We start from the raw sequence: 24,165 nt of genomic DNA on the forward strand, positions 1-24,165 counted from the left end.
GAGTTCAGAAAAAAACTGGTGTTCCAGACACTGCAGCACTTGCAACGCAGGGCCGGGTCTGGACAGAGCAGCACCTTGAGAGATCAATGTTGATTTAAGCTGACTTTGTCTGTGTGTTTAAATAAATGACAACTGTAACATCGTTCCTTGGTGCAGTTAATTGATTTCAGATAGAAATGAGAAATTCTATGACAGAACAGCCTGAAGATAAGAGATCGCCTTGGTGGAAGAATGGTGTCCGTCAGCTATGTTGCTGGATTCAGTCCCAATAGCTGACTGATCCTGGCACCATTCAATTCACAGAGGGATATCCAGCTTTATTAAGACTTGTTCTGCATGGTTCTGGATGACACCTGCATACAGGCTTAAGCAAAAAAAACAGTGAATATAACCAGCTGTCCCGAACCTCCTTTGAATGCTGTCTTCAAGCTACAGCAGAGATCCTTTGCAAAGGTGCCCAAAGCCAGCATCTTTTGTTTTGCATCTAATACTTATTTCACTTAACACATTTTTCACATGGGATGAAATAAAACAGAGTTATGGATATCTGGAAGGCATTATAGGCTAGAACCTAAATGCTAGGGATCGGCTGATTTGTACAGAGAGTAATGGATACCTGGGAGCTTGGATCTAATCAGTGGGTTGAATTAGTTTCTTTAAAAAATGAAAAACCCAGGACAAATTACAAGTTACAATTCTGTTGAGGGATTTGCTTGATTTATGGATCACACAATGGAGATTGGGGATTAGTTGCAGGCTGTAATCTAATTGTGGGGTTGAGATGGTTTGAACATAAAATAGTAGTGGTGGAGGAGGTAGTGGTATGCTGGATTAAAATGAGGAACCTGAATGTTTTATGTATAGAAAAATTGATGTGCAAGAGTGAATAATGTGCAGGTATGAATCTTATTTATAGGTTGAGATGGTTTATATGTGGAATAATGGATCATGCCAATAATTGAATTACAGTGTGAAATCTGTTTAGAAGCTTCCACTTGTCTGTTGCTACAAGGTGGTAAACTTCAATAATACTTGCAGTAACCATAGCAATGGAAAACTTACACATCACAAACCACTGTCAGAAATTTTTTTTGTATTTGCAGATGAGACTGTCTTTGAAGTATTTTATAGAATCATAGAATCCCTACAGTGTGCAAACAGGCCATTAGGTGCAACAAGTCTACACAGACCCTGTGAAGAGTATCCCACCCAGAGCCATTCCCCTACCCTATTACTTTACATTTTCCCTGACTAGCCAGCACATCTCTGATGGGGCAATTTAGCATGGCCAATTCACCTGACGTGCACATCTTTGGACTGTGGGAGGAAACCAGAGCACCCGGAGGAAACCCACGCAGACACTGGGAGAATGTGCAAACTCTACACGGGCAGTCCCTCGAGGGTAGAATCGAACCTGGGTCCCTAGCGCTGTGAGGCAACAGTGGTATCTACTGAACCTCCACTTTGTTCATTTCTGTCATTTAAGGAATCAACTGAGCACAACTCGACTGATCTAAGTGTAGATTCTCAAAGGGGCAAATCATAAAAATATTTACCATACAGTGTACAGGGTCCTCCTGGGCAGGGCTGGCATTCAGAGTGTATTCTTTGATTTATTTTTTGCAGGAGTGGAAAACTTAGGAATATCTTATCCTCCCCAGTGACTCTCATTCTCTTCATCTCCAGATTTTTAAAACTCTTGTCTTGGAGTGTCCCTAAGTACTTTATCTCATTGACACACTTCTTCTATCCAAAGGCGTGTTCTGAATTATGAGCCATGTCCATTCACCGTGATATACTTTGATTCAGGGAGAAGAACGCAGCCCTGTTGAAGTGTTTCTGGTGAAGATTGCAGCCCCATGTACCACTGAGCCAAGCGCTGTCCATGTTGAGTTGTCATGGCAGCAGAGTGCCGGACTGAAGCTAAGTTCCAGCTCCTATGGGTTAAATTGATCAGGAAGGGTTTTAAATTGCAAAGCTGGAGAAAAGCATTCGCTTCTCAGTCTAATGACTCTCACCCACTGGCAACTTAATTTTGCTTTTGCCATTTTGATAAATCTCTGTTTGGCCAGTTCATTGTGATTAAGGAAAGTGAAACGCAGGGAGCTGCGAGAACTATAGCAGGCAAATTGTGCCTAGTGCTGCATTAAATTGAATGAGAAACCCTTGCTGTTCATTTACATACAGAACTGCATCATTAATCAGGACAGCAGTCTGCCGGCTGTCATTAGCTCAGAACTCAATTTGCTTAACTGGAAAAAGATATTGCAGTGAAACCTGTGAGATCACAGTGACAGGCCTCCTCCATCCTCATGCTGGTAGCTGTTAACTTTCTGCAAAAGTGGAAAAGTAGTGCCAGCAGACTGACTGCCCGTGATAAACCCCACCTGTTTAAAGATTGGATTAGAAACCGGGCGAGAGCGTAGAGCAGCCTACCAATCTGCAGTCGACTAGTTTCCACCCCCATTCCCTAAAAGAAAAATTGCTTTGCTTGCCACCCCTGGGAATGATGTTTCGAAGGTTAGGATATATGGAGGCCTGATGCCAGGAGTGACTATTAAAAAAAACTCTCAAGGAATCCTTGTTCAGGCCTGATCCTGACCAGCAAGTGTTGGCAGGCTGTTTGATTGGGCTGGATACCAACTGCAAACCTTCTCCATCCAACCCCTCCCAGCATGATCCACTGGATAATGAAAGGGGCAGCATCCCAAAGTGAGTTCATGATCTCTACTCCATCCTCTAAATAGCAAAGCCCATTAACCCTGTCCAGTAATCTCAGTGAGATTTGTCAACCCAGGAAAAACCATTCATCCTGTATTCCATTCATAGGATAAAGGCACTCCTGACCCAGCCAGCATTTATTGCTCATCATTCATTCGAGAAGGTGGTGATGAACCTCTGCCAGCTATTAGAGTGATCATTCCAGTTAGTACTACTTCTATGCAGTTTTACGACAGTCTTGGAATGTTTTTCTTTTGGGTGCACAATAGTGTCTGCTTCTTTTTAAACATGATTAAATCTCCTTAGATAACCTATTCAGGCCATAAATCCCAGAACATGAAATGTAGTCAACTTTCTCCAAGAAATTAGGAGGCATCTCCTTTGCTCCCAGTCATTAATGTTGACAATACCAGGTCTGATGGCTATCACTGTGGGGTATTTTTTTACTCTATCCATGCATTTCAGTACACCCAGTGTGAGTATAGAGGGTAAAAGCAACATTCCACCCATTGAAACAGTTACCAGTGTTATTCACATATTTATTCCTCTTCATGTGAAATTATCTTCACCCAAGACCTATTATGCATCTTCCCCCCTTGTCTGCCTCTTCCCCAGTCTTCCTTTTTACAGCCTCCTCTCTTTACATAGATGTCCGTCTATCACTTTCCCAGTGCCTCTGATCCTTCTCTTTCCCTCCTTCCCACCTCCTCCTCGGTCCACGGCTGTGGAATTTGCCAGTGCTATTCCAATTTGTTTTTCTCTTCTGCACGGGTTGTATGCATTTTCTTCTTCTTGAGCAGCCCCTCAGAATCAAGGATGACTTGATCCTCTCATGATCAGTGGGACAATAAGTCCAATGTATCATCGACAGACTCTTCTGCATGCAGGGTGACGGAGCCTCGGAGTGTTGGAGGTTTGTGTGCTCCTGACAACACCTCAACTTCACCCCTTCATGCTCCTGCCAAAGTCTGTCAATGAGTTCACTGCCTACCACCATAAAATTTTGCCATTTTAATTGGTCACAAGCAAAGGACTCTTCTAATTTGGTGAGGACATTTAACCTTCTCAGATGAAGATGCTAATCAGATTCCTTATGTGTGTAAATTGATGGAAAGAAGCATTTTGGTGAAGCAGTGAGTCTCAAGGCCATAGAATTTTCATGTGTCCTTTAGCCTTAATACTATTTTACTGACACAGCAGTATAGCTTCCATCCCTCGCAGAACTTCACACTTAAACACTGCCAATAAAATAGTGTTCAATACAGATAATCTCATTCTTCTTTATAGAAATGAAATGTTCATTGCTTTGTTATTGTGGATGCATTGCTCACGGACGCTTTGCATGTTTCCTTTCTCAGTTCCTGACAGGCCCATTTTGTCAGCCCGTCTGACTCAGGAGGACACAGTCGTGATCCAGTGGCAGCCTCCCTCAGCGACATTCGGTCAGCTCCTAGGGTATCGGCTACAGTTCGGGCGAACGGATGCCCCGCCTCTATCGATATTGGAATTCTCAGACCACGAACATCAGTATGTGGCCCACGGCATGCACAAAGGTGCCACGTACGTATTCAGGCTGGCAGCCCGGAACAGCGCTGGCATCGGGGAAGAGGCAGTCACGCAGCTGACTCTGCCTGAAGACGTGCCCCGAGGATACCCGCAGATCCTTGACTTGGCGAATGTCACCAGCTCCTCGGTTCAATTTGGCTGGCTGCCCCCTGCCTTAGCAGAAAGAAATGGCATCATTACAACATACACTGTGTCCTGTAAACAGGCAGGTGCTCAAAGCAACCCCATTGAAGTATCCACCAGATCCTCCCAGGCTAGCCTCACATTGAACAATCTTAAACCGGACACCAGTTATGACATTAAGATCAGGGCACAAACCAGTAAAGGCCCTGGTCCTTACAGTCCCGCTGTTCAGTATCGGACGATGCCATTGGATCAAGGTAGGGGTTATCTATTGCCTTGGCATCCCGGGTGGCGGTGGGGCAGTTTTGGTTTGGTACACTCTCTTCTACTTACAGTCAACCGCATCCAATCCCAAGGTAAAATGTGTCAGGTCTGCTGAGAACAAGCTGTTGGTAGCCTCAGAGTACTTCATTGCTCATGCAGGTAAGGTCATCGCTTGGGAACAGCAGGTCATACCCAGTAGAGGTGATCCTCAGTGTGCTCTACGCTCCATGCTACAAGCTTAAACACACAGGTAGGAATGACTGCTGTTATGTACTTCTGACTTGTGGCAAGAAGCAGTTAGTTCAGATACTCTAGAAGACGGATAGGCCACTGGCCAAGGAGACCTGGTGGTCATGTGGACATCTGATGAATCCTCAGTGCCCAGTTTACCAGATGAAGCATTGATCAGTTGAGCGGATCCACTAGGGCAGTTGGGGCAGGAAGCTATTGGTGATCTCAAAATTGCAGCCTATGGTGGGTATACAGTAGTCCTCTGCAGTTTATGTTAAGTGTCATGAAATTAGGAACAATGAAACAAATGGAATATTAAATTGAATATGTACAAACAAAATGGACCAAATTTTGTGAGAGTCTGAGAAATTCCTTTAAGTGCCCTATTTCAGTACTGATGTGTTCACAGTCCACTATGTTTATGGCCATTGTTACAGAATACCAGTGTTTGTTTACGGTGTTGTAGGACAGTTTTCTTTTAATTTTCCTTCTTTTCCAGCAGTTTTCCCCAAAAATTTTCGAGTAAAGCTTGTAATGAAGACCTCAGTACTGCTGAGTTGGGAGATTCCAGAACATTACAACTCTCCGATTCCATATAAGGTGAGCTTGTGTTTGTAAACCTACCATCTACATTTGGTTGGCATTAACTTCTTATTCAATCACTCACTCAAGGATCACTCATGGACCCACAAGGCCTGATTTCCTGATGAAGGGCTTTTGCCCGAAATGTCGATTCTCCTGCTCCTCGGATGCTGCCTGACCTGCTGTGCTTTTCCAGCACCACTCTGACCTAAACCCACAAGGCATTGCACAGTGATGGGACCTTGACCTGTACCTGAATGTTTCTGTTGGGAGCTGGCCCCTCCCTTGAGTACGCCAGACCACATAACTCTATTTCGTTGATGCCTTTTCACCTGTTTTGTGGAAGCTTCGATAAATCTGCCACCTAATGACATTCCCTTGCTTTGCCGTTACCTAAGAAACGCAGATGCGGCAGAACCAAGTGCTGTCTCAGTTAGCATCCTGTAACAAGGCAGAGATAAGTGGAGTAAATAACCCCCTGAGGGTGACAGGTCAACATGAAACTGATGAGAAGAGAATCTCTGAGTTGTGTTTTGAATAGCAGTGATTGGTGCACCTAACATCCACAATAAAAGAACAACATTAGCAGCAATATGCCAATGTAAAAGGTTTAAAGGATATGGAAAATGTTACAAAAAACTGAGGTGAAGCAGAACTTCAATGAAATACATCCGTTTAAGCCCCACCCTGACACTTAGAACAGTTCTATAAGCTCTGAATTTTAACAGTTTAGTTACTTGACCCTAATGTTTTATGGGGATACGATTCCATTATCAATTGCTAGATAATAGTTGCACAGGTCCTGATTCTTACATTTAATTAGTAAAAGTTTCCTTGATGCTTCAAACTATAAACCTGCTGCTTAATTTTAACATGAATACTTAACAGCAGCTCTGCTGGATTCGGGGACATGGTTAAAAATAATTTTAGAGGCAGTTACAAATGTCTACAAAAGCTTATTCCTATATTCCATTTCCAGAAAGATCCACTCCTATTCCAAACTGTGACAGAAGCACAAGCATTTGGTTTGTGCTTAAATTGTCAGAATGTTCATTCAGGAAAAAAAATGGTCGGCTCTAAGGCAGTGTTTAAGTAGGGATGAAAGGGATAAAGTGTATCCACATTTGATGAAATGTAAGAACTAATTGAGGGTTGCAGCTATAATTGCAGGCATTAATATACACATGGAGTGGGCAGTGTTGTGGGCTGAATGCAGTGCTGGCATTGAACATCATATCCACAGTTCCTCTGATGTGAGTTCTTGATCTCAGCCATTAAGGGATTGGAATCAACTATACCCCTCATTTAATTAGGCACCAGTACTCGCTACTCACTCATGAATAACTATTACCAAGGAGAGGTGCTTGTGGGCAACCGATGACTGTTCTCAGACCATCCCCAAGCAGGAAACTTAAGGAGACAAGGGAAGAATGAGCTTGTTTGAAATGTCCCAGAATGGGAGTATATGACTTGACATTAGAGCAGAAAACAAGTGGCACCAAATTAGTTTGAGTAATTAGCCATGAAATAAGATAACCACCAGATAGCAATAGAAAGTGACTCTGCATGTCAGAAAATAGATGTCCTGATAGACGACAGTCTGTGGAGACAGTGGGTGGGATATCAACAGACTCGGTCAAACATCAAGGGCAGCGTAAGTAATATTCCATTAACACTGTAGATGAGAAACATCACAGTCTGGGATTATTACAAACCTGTGAAGTTGCCGTCTGCTTCAGCGACGTTGGTAAAATCAGCACTTATTTTGTCCTGACTCGCAGTTTCACAAACATCTCAAAATTTTACTGTGTTTGGGGATTTGCTCCCCAGCCTGTTTCCAAACAGTTGTCATCATCTATATGCTGGCTTCAGAGAAACCAGCATATTGTTATATTCTCAAGTCATGCCATGAGAATATAACAATAAAACAATTCAAGCATCTGATCATAACACCTACCTCACTGACAGCTCTGACTCATTCTAGGGTCCAGCTGAACTTCTCTATCCTCTACAGCCTAATCCATTTCCATTTCTTGTGTGAGCCCAGAAATCAAACATTAACAAGTTATGCAGCCATAGGGGCATTGCTACCAAGTCCAAACCTGTCCTCGTCCATCCATGGTGTTCAACTTTCTATCTGGGATTGCTGGTTACTGTGCAGAATTAGGGATTTTAATTGATTAGTTTCTTTCTCCATAGCTTAAATGTCCATCTTGATTGAGGCCAGCTAATGCAGCACAAGACAACTGAATCAAGGACTGTTTTATTTTTACTTCATTCATGGGATGTGAACATCACCAGTGAAACCAACATTTTTGCCCATCCCTGGTGGTGAGCTGTGTTCTTGAACCACTGCAGCCCATGTGTTGTAGGTGCACCTGCCATTGCATTAGGAAGGAAAATCCACGATTTTGACCCAACCACACTGAAGGACTGGCTGATAAATTTCCAAGTCAGGATGGGTGCGTGTGGCCTAGAGTAAAACTTGAAGATGGCAACATATCAGTCCATCGGCTGCACAAAAAGTGTATATAACTGGGTCAATCCCTGATTGGAAGGCTGTGACTAGTGGGTCATTTCAGGACTGAAAACTGGAGATTTGGCCTTCCCATTGGTTTAAGTTAGCTGGTTTAAGTTAGCAGCTTGAAATCTATCATCTAAGGAACCTTGATGACTTGCTACACTGCATCTTGTAGATGGTACACACTGCTGCTACTGTGTGTTAATGGTGAAGGGAGTGAATGCTTATTGTGGTGCGTGGGGAGCAGATGATTTGTGGAGCTTCTTGGGTATTTTGGAACTGCATTTATCCTGGCAACTGAGAATTTGTCATCACACTCCTGATGATGAACAGCTTTGGGGAGCCAGGAGGTAAGTTACTCACCGCAGAATTCCCAGTCTGTTCTTATACCACAGTATGGTTTCTTTCCTGGCCTGTATGGCTTAGCTGCATAATGAATGAATTACTTGGCCAGCAGAGGTGGTTTTTAACAGTGGTTTAGAATCAGTTTGTACAAGTAGTAGAATACCAGAAAGACGGGATGTTTTCCCAGACAGCAGTCATACAAAATTGTGAAAAACAGACTTCAAGTTGGAAAAGAAAGACCTGCATGTCTATTGTATCACATTTCTCAGAAATATGTTAAAACAATTTGCATAGAGTGCAGTACTTCCAAGTTCTGACTGCCTGTAGCATGTCTGTGGGTGCTGGGTCAATTATAATTTTAATGGCTGAGGTCAATAGGTTTTTGTCAGGTATGCGGTTATAAAATCTCTTAACATCCACTGCAATAGGCGAACAGAACCCTGTCTAATGCATTAACTGAGAGCAACTTTCCTCAGAGTGTTTCATTAAAGGGTCAGCTTAAATTATTTGCTCAAGTTGCACAGTGGCTCAGTGGTTAGCCCTGCTGCCCCACAGTGCCAGGGACCTGACTTAAATTCCACTCAGGCGACTGTGTGATGTTTGCATGTTCTCTCCGTGTCTGTGTGGGTTTCCTCTGGGTGCTCCGGTTTCCTCACACAGTCCAAAGGTGTGCACGTCAGGTGGATTGGCCATGCTAAGTTGCCCATGGTGTGCAGAGATGTGTTAGGTGGATTAGTAATGGGAAATGCATGGTTACAGGGATAGGGGAGGGGGGATGATTCTGTTGGGGGGGGGAATGCCCTTTGCTGTCCACCCTATGGGCTGAATGGCCTGCTTCCATACTATAGAGATTCTAAGTCCTGAAGAACCCACAATCTTCCAACTGACAGTTGACCAAATTGCTGTTGACCTAAATCAAGTCAAAACTGTTGTGCAGCACCATCACTGTACTTCCTCATGGTGATTGGTATATTTTTGGAATTATGAAAATTAAGCTGGAGGAGGCCTTCCCAGCCATCAAGGCTCCTCTGCCATTGAATCAGACTGTGCTTAGTCTGATTGTAACCTCTCATTCACTTCTCTGCCTACTCCTTGATAGCCTTTTCACTCCCCACTTTGTGCAGCAAGAACCTATCCCCCTCTGCCTTAAAAAAATGTTCAAGATTAGATTCCCTACAGTATGGAAACAGGTCCTTCGGCCCAACCAGTCCACATCAACTCTTTGAAGAGTAACACACCCAGACCCATTCCCCAACCCAACATTTATCCCTGTCTAATGCACCTAACGCTATGGGCAATTTAGCATGGCCAATTCACACTAACTCGAACATTTTTGGATTGTGGGAAGAAACTGGAGCACCCAGAGGAAACCCACGCAGAAGAACGTGCAAAACTCCACACAGACAGTCGCCTGAGTAGAATTGAACTCAGGTCCCTGGCGCTGTGAGGCAGCATTGCTAAACACTGAGCCACCGTGCCACCCATAAGATTCAAGGGCTCTGCTTTGTCGGGAAGAGAATTTCAAAATTAAAATCAAAAGAATCCGGATGCTGGAAAGCAGATTCAAAAACTGAAATTGCTGGATAAGCTCAGCTGGTCAGCATATATGCTGTCAGACTTGCGGAGTTTATCCAGCAATTTCCGTTTTTCTTTCCAAAGACTTTCAACCCTCTTTAAGAAAAAAGAGTTCTGCCTTGTTTCTGTCTTAAGTGGGCAACTCCCCTTCTTTTTAAACAGTGACCACCCCGAGTTCTGGATACTCCCTTTCCTGGAAACAAAATATGCTGGAAATCATAACAGCTGAGGCAGCATCTGTGAAGAGAGAGCAAGCCCAACATTTTGAGTCTCTTTATCAAGAGTCTACATGGATGCTGCCTGACCCGCTGTGATTTCCAGCACATTTTATTCTCAGGACAGATTCCAGCATCTGCAGTAATTTGCTCCTTCCTTTTCTTGTCAAGAACTCTCAGAATTGGATGTTTATCAACTCACTATAAATTTCATCACTTACTCATCAATAGCAGGATTTTATGTAGGTTAGCCATGGGGCACAACTGGTAGTGCCCTGAATTATACGGTTCCAGGTTCAAGTCCCACCACAGAGCTTCAGAGCAGAAATCAAGGCTGGCACTTTAGTGTGGTACCAAGAGAGTACTGCACTGCCATGGGATGCTTTTAGGTGGATGTAAAAGATACCATCACATTGTTTCAAAGGACGGCAGGCAACTTATCCCCAGTGTCCTGAGCAGTATTGATCTGTCAATCAACAATGCAGAAAGCAGGTTATTTGTTAATTATTTCCTAATAATTTGTGGGAGTTTGCTGAGCACAAATTAACTGTTGTGTTTCCTGGTTTACAACAGTAAACACTTCAACAAATGCTTAATAGCTATAAAGAATTCAGAGTTGTCCAGTAGTTATGAAAAGCACTAGATAAATGCAAGTCATTCTTTCCAGCTCAAACCTACTTGATCAGTATGAAAAATGCTGAACTAAAGTGTAAAATTGGTGGATCTGAGATCACTTCCTAAAGACTCCATGATTCAATCCCAGCAGGTCTCTGTTTCAGGTCTGACTGGTCCCAGGCTCATCTCCCACCCCTCAAGCACCTCCCCCCCCATTTCTCATTTTCAACTCTCTGACAGCTCTGGGATAGGTGATAACAGCGAAAACAGTTAGCCTTAATGCTAATGACATGCGACAATCACTTGACTCTTGTGGCTTCAGTGCTTGTTGGTCATAGCATGGCTGTGGGAAAATTGACAGGATCAGATGGTGAGTGGTGCTGCCATTGTCAGGCACTGTTTATGACGGCATTGCATTTTCCTGGATTAATTGGTGAGGATTAGTGTAGATAGGTTCAATGGCTAGCAGGTCTCTTCTATGTTGTATGACTCTCATTACTTCTCACAATTTGGTTTCTTTCTCGGGATCCTCTGATGTGAGTCTATTCAAGTATGACGCTGTCTCCCTGTCTGATATTTTGATTATAAAGTATCACCACCTCAGCTGTCATTTTTTTCCTCAACCTCTGTTTGTTTGCAGATCCAGTATAAAAATGGTCAGTCTGTTGTCGAGGTGGATGGGCGAGCCAGCAAGAAGCTGATCACCAACCTGGAACCGGACAAAGAGTACTCCTTCGTGCTGACAAACCGTGGCAATTCGGTGGGAGGGCTGCAGCAAACAGTGTCCGCTCGCACGGCCCCTGCCATCCTCAGCGGCAAACCTTACCTCATCAAGAAGGTGGACCCCGACGGGACTCTGATGGTCAGGATGCCTGAGGTGGAGCCGGTGACACCAGTCATGTAAGAAAACCACAGAGTGTAAAATGTTCTTCACACTGCATCACTCTGGTTTGTCAGAGGGATGGGATTGAGGGACTCTGGCAGAAGCCGGCCTAAACAGTTTGTAGCCTGAATGGACTGTGTCTACTCTCTGGCTGTTTATCACCACATGGGCGCTTCACATCCTTATATCACCCTGTCATCATCTAACTTCACTCGTGTATTCTGAGGGCTGCTGTGGCACAGTGGCAATGTCCCCATCCCTGGGCCAGAAGGATGAGGCTCCAGTCCCATCTCATTGAGATGTGTAATGGTATGCCTGTGCAGGTTAATTAAAATTATATATAATTGTGCTTTTCATTGTTGTAGATGCTGCTAGGTAATAACAATCAGGAGGCCATTGGTTGTCCCACAATGCTATCCCCTAACCATGCTACCCATCACCTTACACGTGGAAACTGAGGCCCATTGTTGTGGCTCAGTGCTTTATTTCTATTGGGATATGGGCACCGCTGGCATTAATTGCCTACCCGTCATGATACCTGAACTGAATGACCCTGCTAGGCCATTCCAGGGGACAGGTAAGAGTTGACCAAATTGCTATGGGTCTGGATTCGCACATAGACTAGGCAAGAAAGGACAGCAGATAGCCTTCCCCAAAAGGGCTGGAGGGAAGCAATTGAGTTTTAATGACCATTGATAACAAATTCACGGTCAATATTCTCAAGACAAGCCTTTGATTCCAGATTTTACTCATTGAATTTAAATTCCACCAGTCACCAAGTCAATTTGAACTTAACATTAGCTTGGGCCTCTTACCTACTGGTCCAGCTCCATTATCTATTCCAATGAATATCAACCAATGGAGCATGGTTCCAGGTTCAAACCTGGAACCTCCTGGCCTTCAGCATTGGATACCACCGTACATTTATCATTGGCACTAAAGCAAAGTACTGGAGACCCAAAATACAAACAGAAAATGTTGGATTACCCAGCATCTGTGGAGAGAGAAACCAAGTTAATGTTTCATTCATCATTGAGCAGTCGTGCAACCCTATCCATTTCTGCTATCGGACTGAAAGCCTGAAGCTCCTTTGTCCCCAGGATGATACATGCAGAGAGATGGCAGGCTGGGCATTGTGTACATAATGTACGGGAAGAGTAAGACTCTCACACTCCTGAGGCACAGTTTGGCAGGGCTTGAATGTCTTTCACAACGGAATAAATCTGATTGCCTGCTGCCTCCCTGTGTCATCGTTTTGGAGTCACGAGTTGCATGTTTTTGCTTTGTGTTTCAGAGCCTACTATGTCATTGTGGTGCCATTGAAAAAGTCTCGTGGCAAGTTTGTGAATACCTGGAGCAGCCCTGATGAAATGGATCTCGAAGAGGTACATGGGCAAACTCAGTTTACAATAGCAAGCAGTCATGAGGCCAAGCAGCATGTACTCCCTCTGCAGTTTCTCCACCTTACTGATCCCTCCCCAACCCCAATATCCAAAAGGTCCCAATAACTTGGTATCACCAAAGAGTGTGTACGTGTGTATGGGGAAAGAGAGAGCATGTCTATCAACTCACACTTGGAGATCATCACTCCCGTCTTCTCCATGTCCTCTCATCCCCACACTCACATTGCACAGGGACTGTGAACCCTGGCTCCTTTCCCTCCGCCCAGACTCAACAGATTTGAGGTTAGCCCTCACATCCTACTGCAATGCCAGCCAGCCCAGCACACGTCACAGGTGGCACCTGAGGTGGCTCTGGACCTGATTATCACAAGGTATAATGTATTTATTCACTGAGCAATGAGGACAGGTACAGTGGGAAACCCAAAAGCCTGTGGCTTTTTCCGTCAATGCCAGGGCCCATTCAGCTGAGAGATTGAAACAGATCTTCATTTCTTCCAACATGAAATCAGTATGCGTGAGGTTACATAACAATGGGAGTGTGCTTCTCTACATTCTGCTGCTCAAATGCTGCCACTCTGGAATTAATCCAATTAAGCTACTGAGATAAATATAGTCCTGTAAAAGGGAATCTCAATCTTTAGGAGCAAAGGACAGATCCTGTCAGACAGGCAGTGAGTTGTGCTTTATGTGAAACCTGTGTCCCATGTTTCAGCCATGTCTCAAATATCTCCAAAGATCACAGAACCTGAGCGTGGGTTTACTCAAAGAGAAAAATATGCGGTCTCATTTTGAAAAAATATTCAATTTCGTTTTGAAAAATATGCAATCTTATAAAAAAACTACGCAATCTCTTTGAAAAAATATGCAATCTTATTGAAAAATACACAATCTCATTTTTAACAAAACTGCACAATCTCATTGAAAACTATGCGATCTTATTAAAACATATGCGATCACATTTTCAAAGGTGTGCACAATCTCATTTCAAAAAAACTGCCCAAACTCATTGAAGAACACTGAAAGAAACGAAAGAAACCTCTTCCACTCAAAAGGGGATAGGTACACCTTCTGAAAACTATGAAAAACTGTCTGTAATAGATTTGGTACCACCTTCATGCATTTGGTTCTGTACTGGTACTCTGTATGATTTATTGACCAACGGAAAACAACAAATATTCAATTTTTTTTTGTACAAATCTTTCGGTGCCTGCTCCTCACTCTATGTATCCAGGCTTCAGTTACTGTTGTCCGACTGATCAGGTCTCTCAGCCCTAACTCACTGTTATTTACTGCTCTCTCTGGTCTGTTCCATTGTGCCTGACAGCCCAGTCTATCTGTCCCACTACTATTCATTGATTACTGCCCTGTCTGGTCAATGCTTGTATTCCTGACTGTTCTATCCCTCTGCCATTCACTGTCCTGTAACTTATCATCAGTTGTGGCCCACTACTGCCTATTACACTGGTTTCTGTTTATGCATTTGTTTCCACAACTGCACACTCCTGCTCACACACGGTCTTTTCCATTTCCACCGGTTCCTGCATTTGAGTGTTAAAAGAGCTGAATGCACATTGCTGTAAAGAATCTGAGGGAACCCTGTCCATTCCAGGTGTATCTAGCTGACTTCCTCACAGGTCAAACTTATATACTTTTCAGACATGTACTTATTGCACTTTGGTGCATTCTTTTGGTTTCATTTGCAAAGTCCCATGCTGCCGGTCCAGATAAGTTACCACTTTTCGATTGCAGCTACTTCACGATCTGACCCTGCGCCGGCGCAGAAGCCTCCGCCCCCGACGGCAGCTGGGACACTCCAAGCCCTATGTGGCGGCTCGTTTTGACATTCTCCCACGAGAGTTCATTCTCGGGGACCGGCGGTTTTATGGTGGATTTGAAAACAAGCCACTTGAGGAGGGTAACAAGTATGTGTTTTTCGTCCTGGGTGTTCTGGACATCCCAGAAGCGGTGAGTGAACATCTTCTGACAGAACATGAAACAAACATCTCCTACCTTCAGTAGTGACATCCATTTCCTCAGAACTCAGCCCATTCCCCCCTGCATTCTCATTTTCCTTTCCTTTACTCTCCTGTTCTCTCCTGGGGGTGAGTTAGTGGAAGATCCCAAGCTTCTGTGTTGGGTAATCTGCAATGTGTCTCACATTTTACATCTGTAAGAGATAAGAAACATCATTAAAGAAGTGTAGAATGAACCTTGCTCTGTCACTGGCTATCTACACAATATCAGTAAACTGCATTTTTATGATGCCTTTAATATTACAAGACACAGCAGGCATTTCACAGGATTTCATGGGAAGATGATAAGCGTGTCATATTATCACTAGACTATTAATTCAGAGACCCAGGTAATGTTCTGGAGACCTGGGATCAAATCCCACCACAGCAGATGGTGGAATTTGAATTCAGTAAAGTATCTGGAATTGAGGGTCCAAAGATGACCATGAATCCATTGTTGATTGTCATGAAGAACCCATATAGTTCACTGATGCCCTTTAGGGAAGGAAACTGCCCTCCTTACCTGATCTGGTTTACATCTGACTCCAGAGCCATGGCTTTGATTCTTAACTGCCCTCAGGACAATTAGGAGTGGGCAATAAATGCCGACCTAGTCAGCGATGCCCACATCCCATAATTGAGAAAAAAACTGAGAGTGTACCATGTCAGGTGATACATAGCAGATGATCAAATAGGTGTGTTTTACGGAGCATCTAAAAGGGAAGGTTGAGTAGAGAGATTTAGTAGTACTTCCAGAGATTAGGAATCAGGAAACTATTGAGCTGGCGGTAATGATGGAATAGTAAACATTAGACTTTGAACTAATTGTCTCCAATACTGCTGCCTGAAGTGAATGAAACCTATTGTTTACCATTACAAAATACTTGGTTAGTTTGTTCTTCATTTGAAGTTGAGTTTATGACATCGACTTGTTGACACATAGTCGCTAGTTAGATTTTTATTCCAATTTCCAGCTCTAGAAATCCAGGTAAAATGGAATCCAAGCTAGTAACTGATAACTCAGTATTGGCATTTGAGGATAGGTTCTAGTCTGACCTGGAAGACATAGAGTCATAGAGAGGTACTGCATGGAAACAGACCTTTCGGTCCAACCCATCCATGCCGACCAGATAGCCCAACCCAATCTAGTCCCACCTGCCAGCACCCAGCTCATATCCCTCTAAACCCTTCCTATTCATATACCCATCCAAATGCCTCTTAAATGTTGCAATTGTACCAGCCTCCACCACTTCCTCTGGAAGCTCATTCCATACACGTACCACCCTCTGCGTGAAAAAGTTGCCCCGTAGGTCTCTTTTATATCTTTCCCTTCTCACCCTAAACCTGTGCCCTCTAGTTCTGGACTCACCCAGGGAAAAGACTTTGCCTATTTATCCTATCCATGCCCCTCATAATTTTGTAAACCTCTACAAGGACACCCCTCAGCCTCCGACACTCCAAGGAAAACAGCCCCAGCCTATTCAACCTCTCCCGATAGCTCAAATTCTCCAACCCTGAAAACATCCTTGTAAATCTTTTCTGAACCCTTTCAGGTTTCACAACATCTTTCCGATAGGAAGGAGACCAGAATTGCATGCAATATTTCAACAGTGGCCTAACCAATGTCCTGTACAGCCGCAACATGATCTCCCAACTCCTGTACTCAGTACTCTGACTAATAAAGGAAAGTATCCTGTCACATGAATTATAAGATACAATAACAAAGCATTTTGCCTAAAATCATTTAACAGCACCTTCCAAATCAGTGATCCCCATCACAAGAAAGAGAAGAGGATCAGACACATGGGAATGCCACTACCTCTAGTTGCCCTCTAACTCACACACCATCTTGGCTTGGATCTGTACTTCACTGTCACCTGGTCAAAATGCTGGAACTCCCTCCAATATTGTAGATGACCCTACACTAAATGGATGGCAGTGCAAAAAGGTAGCTCACCATCACCATCTCCAGAGCAACTGGACATGGGCAGTAGATGCCAGCCAAGCCAGCAACATGAACATCCCATGAATAAATAAAAACAATACAACACAAGAGCTCTAACAATATATATAGAGGTGAATTATGGGTGTCCCTACCCCCACAATGGACTTCAGCAGTTCCTAAAGATAACTCACCACCACCACCTTCTCATGGGTAATAAATGGTGCCGAGCCAGTGATGCCCACATCCTGTGAAATAATGTTTAAATTTGTACTGTTTTGCAAAGCGTCATCTTCATCTTACCTGATTCGCATAACTTTCCAGTCCATTATCCCTCATGATTAGCCAGCTTCCCTTTAAATGTGTCTACGTTAGTCATCTTAACGACTGCTGGCAGCAAGTCCTACTTTCTTACCACTTTCTTACCACTGACTGGGTGAAGAGATTCCCCCTGAACTCCCTGCAGGATTTATTAGTGACTTTAAGGTACCCTAGCTTATGTCTGATCTTCGGAGCAGCTACAGAAGTTTTGACCAAGGCTAAATTAATTGGATCCTCCCATGCCTTCGGTGCCAAGCAAACTAGGAATTATTTTATATCTTTTAGTCCACCACTAGATAGCGCCGCACTGCTTTTTCCCATAACCGGTTTTTCATGTACTCTCAATTCCCTACATTTTCTTCAGATCCCTGAACGTGCCTACTTCCCGGCTAAATATTCATGGTGATTCTGCACCTCTACTCTTCTGATGCAATAGAATTAAAAGGTTCCGAATCCTCTTATGTGAAGTCGCTTTTCTAAAATTAACTTTTACGCTGCTCACAATGAATAATAAGAATATTTCTCTCTGTACCAGATCGCTGTGAAGGAGTAAAGAAGTTTATCCCTACCTGTCCAATCTATTAGATAGAAACTGCTGTTATCATGTCAGAGTTTAACACACTTTTGTCAAATTTCCCTCACTGCATTTGTATTTTAACGTTAATAATGCTGTCACAGTACCAGAGTAATTTGTTTTGAGAATATAAAACAACCAGGTAAGAATATTACTGACTATATTACCTCCTGTCACTTTATGTTCTTCTGTTGCCAACACTGAATATTTCAGAATTGCAGATACTATCAGTATTTGGGAATTGTTCCTGAGCTATTCTTTCTATTGCTCACTGCTCTGATTTATTTTGACTTATTTGATTGCTTTCAGAGTGTACATGTGTGTGAATTCTCTGACTACCATGTTCTATGATTGTCATTACAGAAAATGTTTGCAGCAAGTCCTTACTCTGACCCCATCCTTTCAGCTGATCCTGACCCACAGCCCATTATCGATGGAGAGGAGGGTCTCATCTGGGTGGTAGGCCCAGTGCTGGCAGTGGTCTTCATCATCTGCATTGTAATAGCTATCCTACTGTACAAAAAGTAAGCAATGCACTGTTTGTAGGCTGGAGTGTTGGTTAGCACAATGTGGAATTATACAAGCCGCTTGGTTAATTGCTGCATAGTCATTCTTCTGGGCAACAAACACAGACACACACAGACAGACAGACACACACGCACACACACACAGACACACACACACATGCACACAGACACAGATATATACACACAGACAGACACACACACACGCACACACACAGAGACACACACACATGCACACAGACACAGATATATACACACAGACAGACACACACACACGCACACACACAGAGACACACACACATGCACACAGACACAGATATATACACACAGACAGACACACACACACGTACACACACAGACACACATACACATGCACACAGATACGGATATATACACACAGGCAGACTGACACACATGCACACCTGCACACCTGCACCCAGACACAGAGACACACACACGCATACACACACACAGAGACACACACGCACATACACAGACACACGCACACATACACACACACACATGCACACAGACACAGAGACACACACACACAGATATATACACACAGCCACACACACAGACACAGAGACACACACAGACAGATATATACACACAGCCAGAGAGACACACACACACTTTTTGGGATTTAAACTGGGACTCGTTGGTTGTGGCTATTGAGCTGGCCACAATCAACAGTTTATATTTATGTATCACCCTTAATGTGATTAAATGTCTAAAGCCCTTCACAGGAGTTAAGTATGAAAGTAGAAAGTTGACTCAGTCAGAGAAGGCGACACTTGGAAAGGTAACCAAATCAAAGAGGTAGGTTTCACAACAGGACCTTAGAGAAAAATACACTGGAAGATTTAAAGAGGAAATTCTAGAGCTTGTAAAGACTGTGGTGCTGAGCAATGCAGATGAGAACTGATTTGGAAGGTCACACATCTTTGAGACTCAGCGGGCTAGAAGATGCAACAAGAGCTTACTGTTTTCATAGTAATTATTGTTTTAATACTGTGAGAGGCCTGAAGCAGTAGCTGTGTAAACACTGCTGAGGGAAGAATGGAAGCTTTACTAAAGGAATGTGTAGTTTTGGATGATGGTATTAATTAGACATCGCTGAATGATTGGATCTTGTTAGCAGTTCGACACATCTTAATGACATTCATCTAAGGCAGTTACTCGTTATAAACACATAAGTTAATTCTGTCTGGGAATCCTGTTTTGCATTTTGGGTCATTTTAATTTCAGATTGCAGTTAAAAATTATGCAACAGAATTAATAACTTCAGTGTGATTACTGCAATTTATTGTGTAATGGTGACCTGAGATTGAAAATTGGAGATAATCAGGAATGAATCAACATTACATTATATCAAACCTAGTTCTGTGGATGAAGTGTGCTGTCTTACTGCTCATGAAATACTGTTATTCAACAGGCCCGCAATCAGTATTATGGATATTTAAGGTAACCTCCAAACATTGATTAGACCATTTCTTTAGTCCAACCCTTTGGTGGACTCTATATTAGGTGACAGCACCTTTTATTTTAGTGGAACAGTCCATTTTCTGAGCTAGCTGTGGGAAAACTTTCAAAATGAAAACTGACAATATTTTCAAAGTGTCTTTCCTTTTCTGTTCCCCTCGTCATTCTATTCTTTATTTCGATTCCTATAACCCCAAACCTTTCTTTCCTTCATTGTCCCTCCTTCCTGTCCTGAACCAAACATTTTTCCTGTTTCCTGATATTGCCTCCTAATTCTTAGTAACCTCCCTGTTTCTTGCTACCTTACCTGATGAACCTGATAGGAAACAACTACCTCACACCAGCCAGGTTTGGATAACTAAGGAAGCAAGCCAACTTGGCAGCACTTTCAGACATGAAGTGTTTTTGTTTCATGAAGTGCAAGTTTCTCAATTTGCCCTATCTTGCTTTCTGGAGGTGGGATAATCGAGAAGTTATCTCCATATACATTCTCTTGGCAGAATGAGAGAGAATTTAAAAATCAGGCAATTAAACCTCCACCCAGTGCCATTAATCACCTGATATTAGTTGGTGTTTTCTGGCTGTTGGGAGTTGCTATTTGCCATCTCTAATTCCCTCATCTTGCTCCTCAGAACTCTGTCTAGTTGTTGCCTTGACCATATAGCAACACTTTTGCAGACTATTATTTTCCATAGGATCCTATTGAGAGTATATCACAAGCATGTGGACCTAGCCTGCTAGTCCTTCTGCATGATAAAAGGGTTAATAAGTGACAGGATATTGTGGGCTGCTCTATTGTGTATCTGAGTGTGTGTTGTTGAAGTTTGTATTAGTGCATTTACAAGGTTATTTTCTTTCTCTTATTGCATCCATCGTGGACAGCAAACCAGACAGGTAAGCATAACCTTGACGTTCTGTAACCATTTTCAATCCACCTGCAGAATTACAGAAGTTATTAATAAACAGCTTTTCTTTACAACTGATACAATTGGATTTATTTGTTATGCAATGGTTGCTTTTTACTTTTAACCAAAAGCCATTGTAAGTTACTCACGAGGTCTTACTTAAAACTCCAGATAATCACTACCTGACCCCTCAGCACTAGTAGGCATATTTGAAAATCTGTTTCTAGTACTTGAGTTGCAAGGTCTTATCCTTTGCTGGAAGTTACTCTGAGGATGCTGAATGAAGCACTATGCCTAATCTGCTGGAAGGGGGAGCTGGTTGTTCACCACTGTCTCAGGATGGAGGTCTCACCTCTGTCATGGCTGCCACCTTGGCCCATGTAAAATGAACTTTGTCTTCACCCTGAATCGACGTCCACTATGGCTGTCAGACGGCCAGAAATGTGGCTTAGGAGTCAGAATACCAAACCGCTGGGAAATAATGGGAAATAACAATTGTTTTACTTGGGAGCTGTCATGGTACATCCTACAAGGAAGTCATCGCGCTGAATCTTGGAGTCAGAAATGGAAATTTTCTGTGTTTAGAATCCTTCCCCATGTTTTGAATATAAATTCACACATAAATATGATCCTCATTTTTAGTGGCTGACTGCATTGATTTATGTTTATTTACCCTATATGTATTTATCATGTATTAATAGATAAAATTATTATTCTATTTAAAATTTATAAATGTAAATTTTTGTTTGGAACCTATAAAGGTGAAGTCACCATAGTCCCAGAGGTTGGCTGTCTTATTAAAGACAACTTTATAATCTTGTTTCTTTACTAGGTCCTAACTTTCATATATTTGATTCCAATGACAGGAAACGTAAAGAAAGTGATCCCAGAACAAAGTGCCTTCTCAACAATGCAGAGGTGCCATCCCACCATCCCACAGACCCAGTAGAAATGAGGCGCATCAACTTCCAGACACCAGGTAACGATGAGCCTTTCCAATCGGCCGCAATGTGTAATGGCGTTATAGGAGTAATTGATAATGTGATCTCGTTTTACTCGTGAACACCACATTCACAGTTTGGTATTTCTCAGACTCCTTGAACTGTTGCAGAGCTCTGAACAAAGAAAGGTTACTGGAGGCCTCAAACATCAGGGGTTGGTGTATGTTTTGTTTCCTGGGTGTCCATTGCAAAGGGAAGAGAATTCCTTCCAGCAGAACAGAGGAATGCTTTTTTGAACCAGTAAACCTAAATTCAGGGAAGAATTGAGGAGGAAAAATTAATCTTCAGGGGCTTAATGTAAGTACATTTATAAGTAGATTTCCGGCAGGTTAAAAGACCAGAGTACAAGAATTTCCTTTTGCCCTCTGGCACTCTCACCACTCCCACCCCATGGACACATCTACACACCTCATTTCTCCCTCTGCTTTATCTTCAGTTTACTCTCTAAGGCGGACCAAGACTTTCAAACCTAGATTCTGTATCAATGTTGTCTCTACATCCTCAATCATTATTGATGGGGAGATGGAGCATCTATTCTGATCTTGCCAAAATAGTTTTACATCATAGAATTAAATTTGGACCTAGTCAGAACCCAGCATACAAGTGATTCATGGTTAATTGGTAAAAGTAGGAGGATCCCTTTGCAAATAGATTAATCTTTCAGTCCAAGTTTCTCATTGGATCGTGGGGACTGCAGACACTCAATGGATCTGAGACACCGTACTCCCACAGTCTTTAAGCTATGGATGTAAGTGTTAGAGCACAACCCTGATTTGATGAGAAATCTCACATGCCATATTCAGGATGCCTTAGCTTCCAGCAGTTTAAATATTTATCACCACTTGGTCTTTTCAATGTTGCACTTGACAGCCTCACTTTTTCTCAACTTCAAAGGCTGGATTATTGTGGAGTGAGAGTCAAAGGTTGCCATGGAGATCAGTCAACCATATACACATTTGCACTGTTGGTGCATTGTGTTATAGAGATGCATAACAAGCATGGAGATTCCCCTTTCTGACTCCACCAGCCGTGGCACAGATCTGATGCTGACATAGCATCAGGGATCATTACTGTCAAGGATCTTAGTGTGACCTGATACATTCTCGACTCTGGATGTTTTGAATAATCTTGTTAGAGCTGGTCAAGTTCTAACACTATCTGGTTGCTGGAAAGAATCTCGATAGTATAATACCTTGGAACTGTTGGATTGGCAGAGTTGGTTATACAGGTGGTGATACTTTCTTGAACCCCTTCCTGAGGCTACCTCACATCTATACTTTCCCCTTTGTTTCTGTGGAACTGCACACTATACTGCCACATTCATTCATCATTTCTAACCTGGTCAAGGGTTTTACAGTATGGAAAAGAGTATTTGAGGATGGCCAGCTGAAGGTAAGCCCACAATCCAGAACATCATGGTGGTTATAGCCTCCCACCTTTAGCCTCGCGAGGTATTTCTGTGAACGGAAAGACGCCGACCTGTACCACCCTTGACTCTTTAGTGGCAGCATTCCCAAAAGCTGGAGTGACAAAGCTCCAGGAGCATGATGTCTACCTGACCTCTCAATCCAGGAAAGCTAGGCGGTGTGAGAACCCATAAAACAGGTAAAGGAGAGTGGAAGTTTGCTATCCTTTAGGAGAGAGATGCAGTCATTTCAAATCTCAACTCTTAATCACTACCTTTCGCCAAAGATTGAAAGGTGTTCATTACTTTTCATGACTTCTCAAGATGGATTATCAGCTGATGCCTGGGAAATATGATTCATTAGCAAATGTCAATTCTTTGGTGATTAATGAAACAGCCACCCCCAGAAATTAGAGTTTTGTTCCATTGGGATTACTTTTGAGAAATGTTTGACAACCACTGTCAAGTCATTATTTTGGTCTCATTGTACAAACTGTAATGACATCATGGAGTGGTGATAAAACAGTTTTTACTCATGATCCTCTACAGCTTAGCTCCAATTCCACTGTAGAGGAGCTACATTAACAAGGAGATTGGAACAAAGTGGGAAAGTACCCAGAGTACACCCCTTTACAGTCAACCACAAAAAACCATCTCACCAGAGGAATAGGAATGGGGTTACCTCTGCATCTTGTTGATGTAGCCAAAGAGAAACTAAAGCACAATGCAAGATTTAACTTTCCAGAAAGATGCAGTTGTAGTGAAAGATGCCATTGCAAAGAATAATATTTTTATGCATCTTGCAAAGTTATTGAGCAAATCCATTTTGAGGCACATTGTGCTTTTCAAAGAAGCAATTGTGTTGGGTGCCAGGATGCATTGCCTACGTTGTGGTCATAAACCTGGAAACCAATTGATTAATCTCTAACATTACCTTGGGATGTGCAATGAT

General features: G+C 42.8%; 1 protein-coding gene across 19 annotated transcripts in view; it reads left to right on the top strand.

Moving 5' to 3' along the window:
- Positions 1-24,165, top strand: part of LOC122565203 (receptor-type tyrosine-protein phosphatase S-like) — a 479,330-nt gene that overhangs the window by 357,295 nt on the left and 97,870 nt on the right. For 9 of the 19 annotated variants that reach the window (XM_087976126.1, XM_087976133.1, XM_087976132.1 and 6 more), the window contains 7 exons: positions 4,080-4,667; positions 5,405-5,505; positions 11,399-11,658; positions 12,936-13,026; positions 14,794-15,009; positions 18,257-18,417; positions 21,674-21,786. In XM_087976126.1, coding sequence (XP_087832252.1) covers positions 4,080-4,667; positions 5,405-5,505; positions 11,399-11,658; positions 12,936-13,026; positions 14,794-15,009; positions 18,257-18,417; positions 21,674-21,786 — 1,530 coding nt within the window. The remainder of the gene's footprint in view (positions 1-4,079; positions 4,668-5,404; positions 5,506-11,398; positions 11,659-12,935; positions 13,027-14,793; positions 15,010-18,256; positions 18,418-21,673; positions 21,787-24,165) is intronic. The other 10 variants (XM_087976129.1, XM_087976135.1, XM_087976131.1 and 7 more) reach the window with 2 other exon arrangements.

This window comes from Chiloscyllium plagiosum, unplaced genomic scaffold (assembly GCF_037043375.1).
Source record: "Chiloscyllium plagiosum isolate Xiang-an unplaced genomic scaffold, Cpla_swu_hap1 HiC_scaffold_28, whole genome shotgun sequence".
NCBI lineage: Eukaryota > Metazoa > Chordata > Chondrichthyes > Orectolobiformes > Hemiscylliidae > Chiloscyllium > Chiloscyllium plagiosum.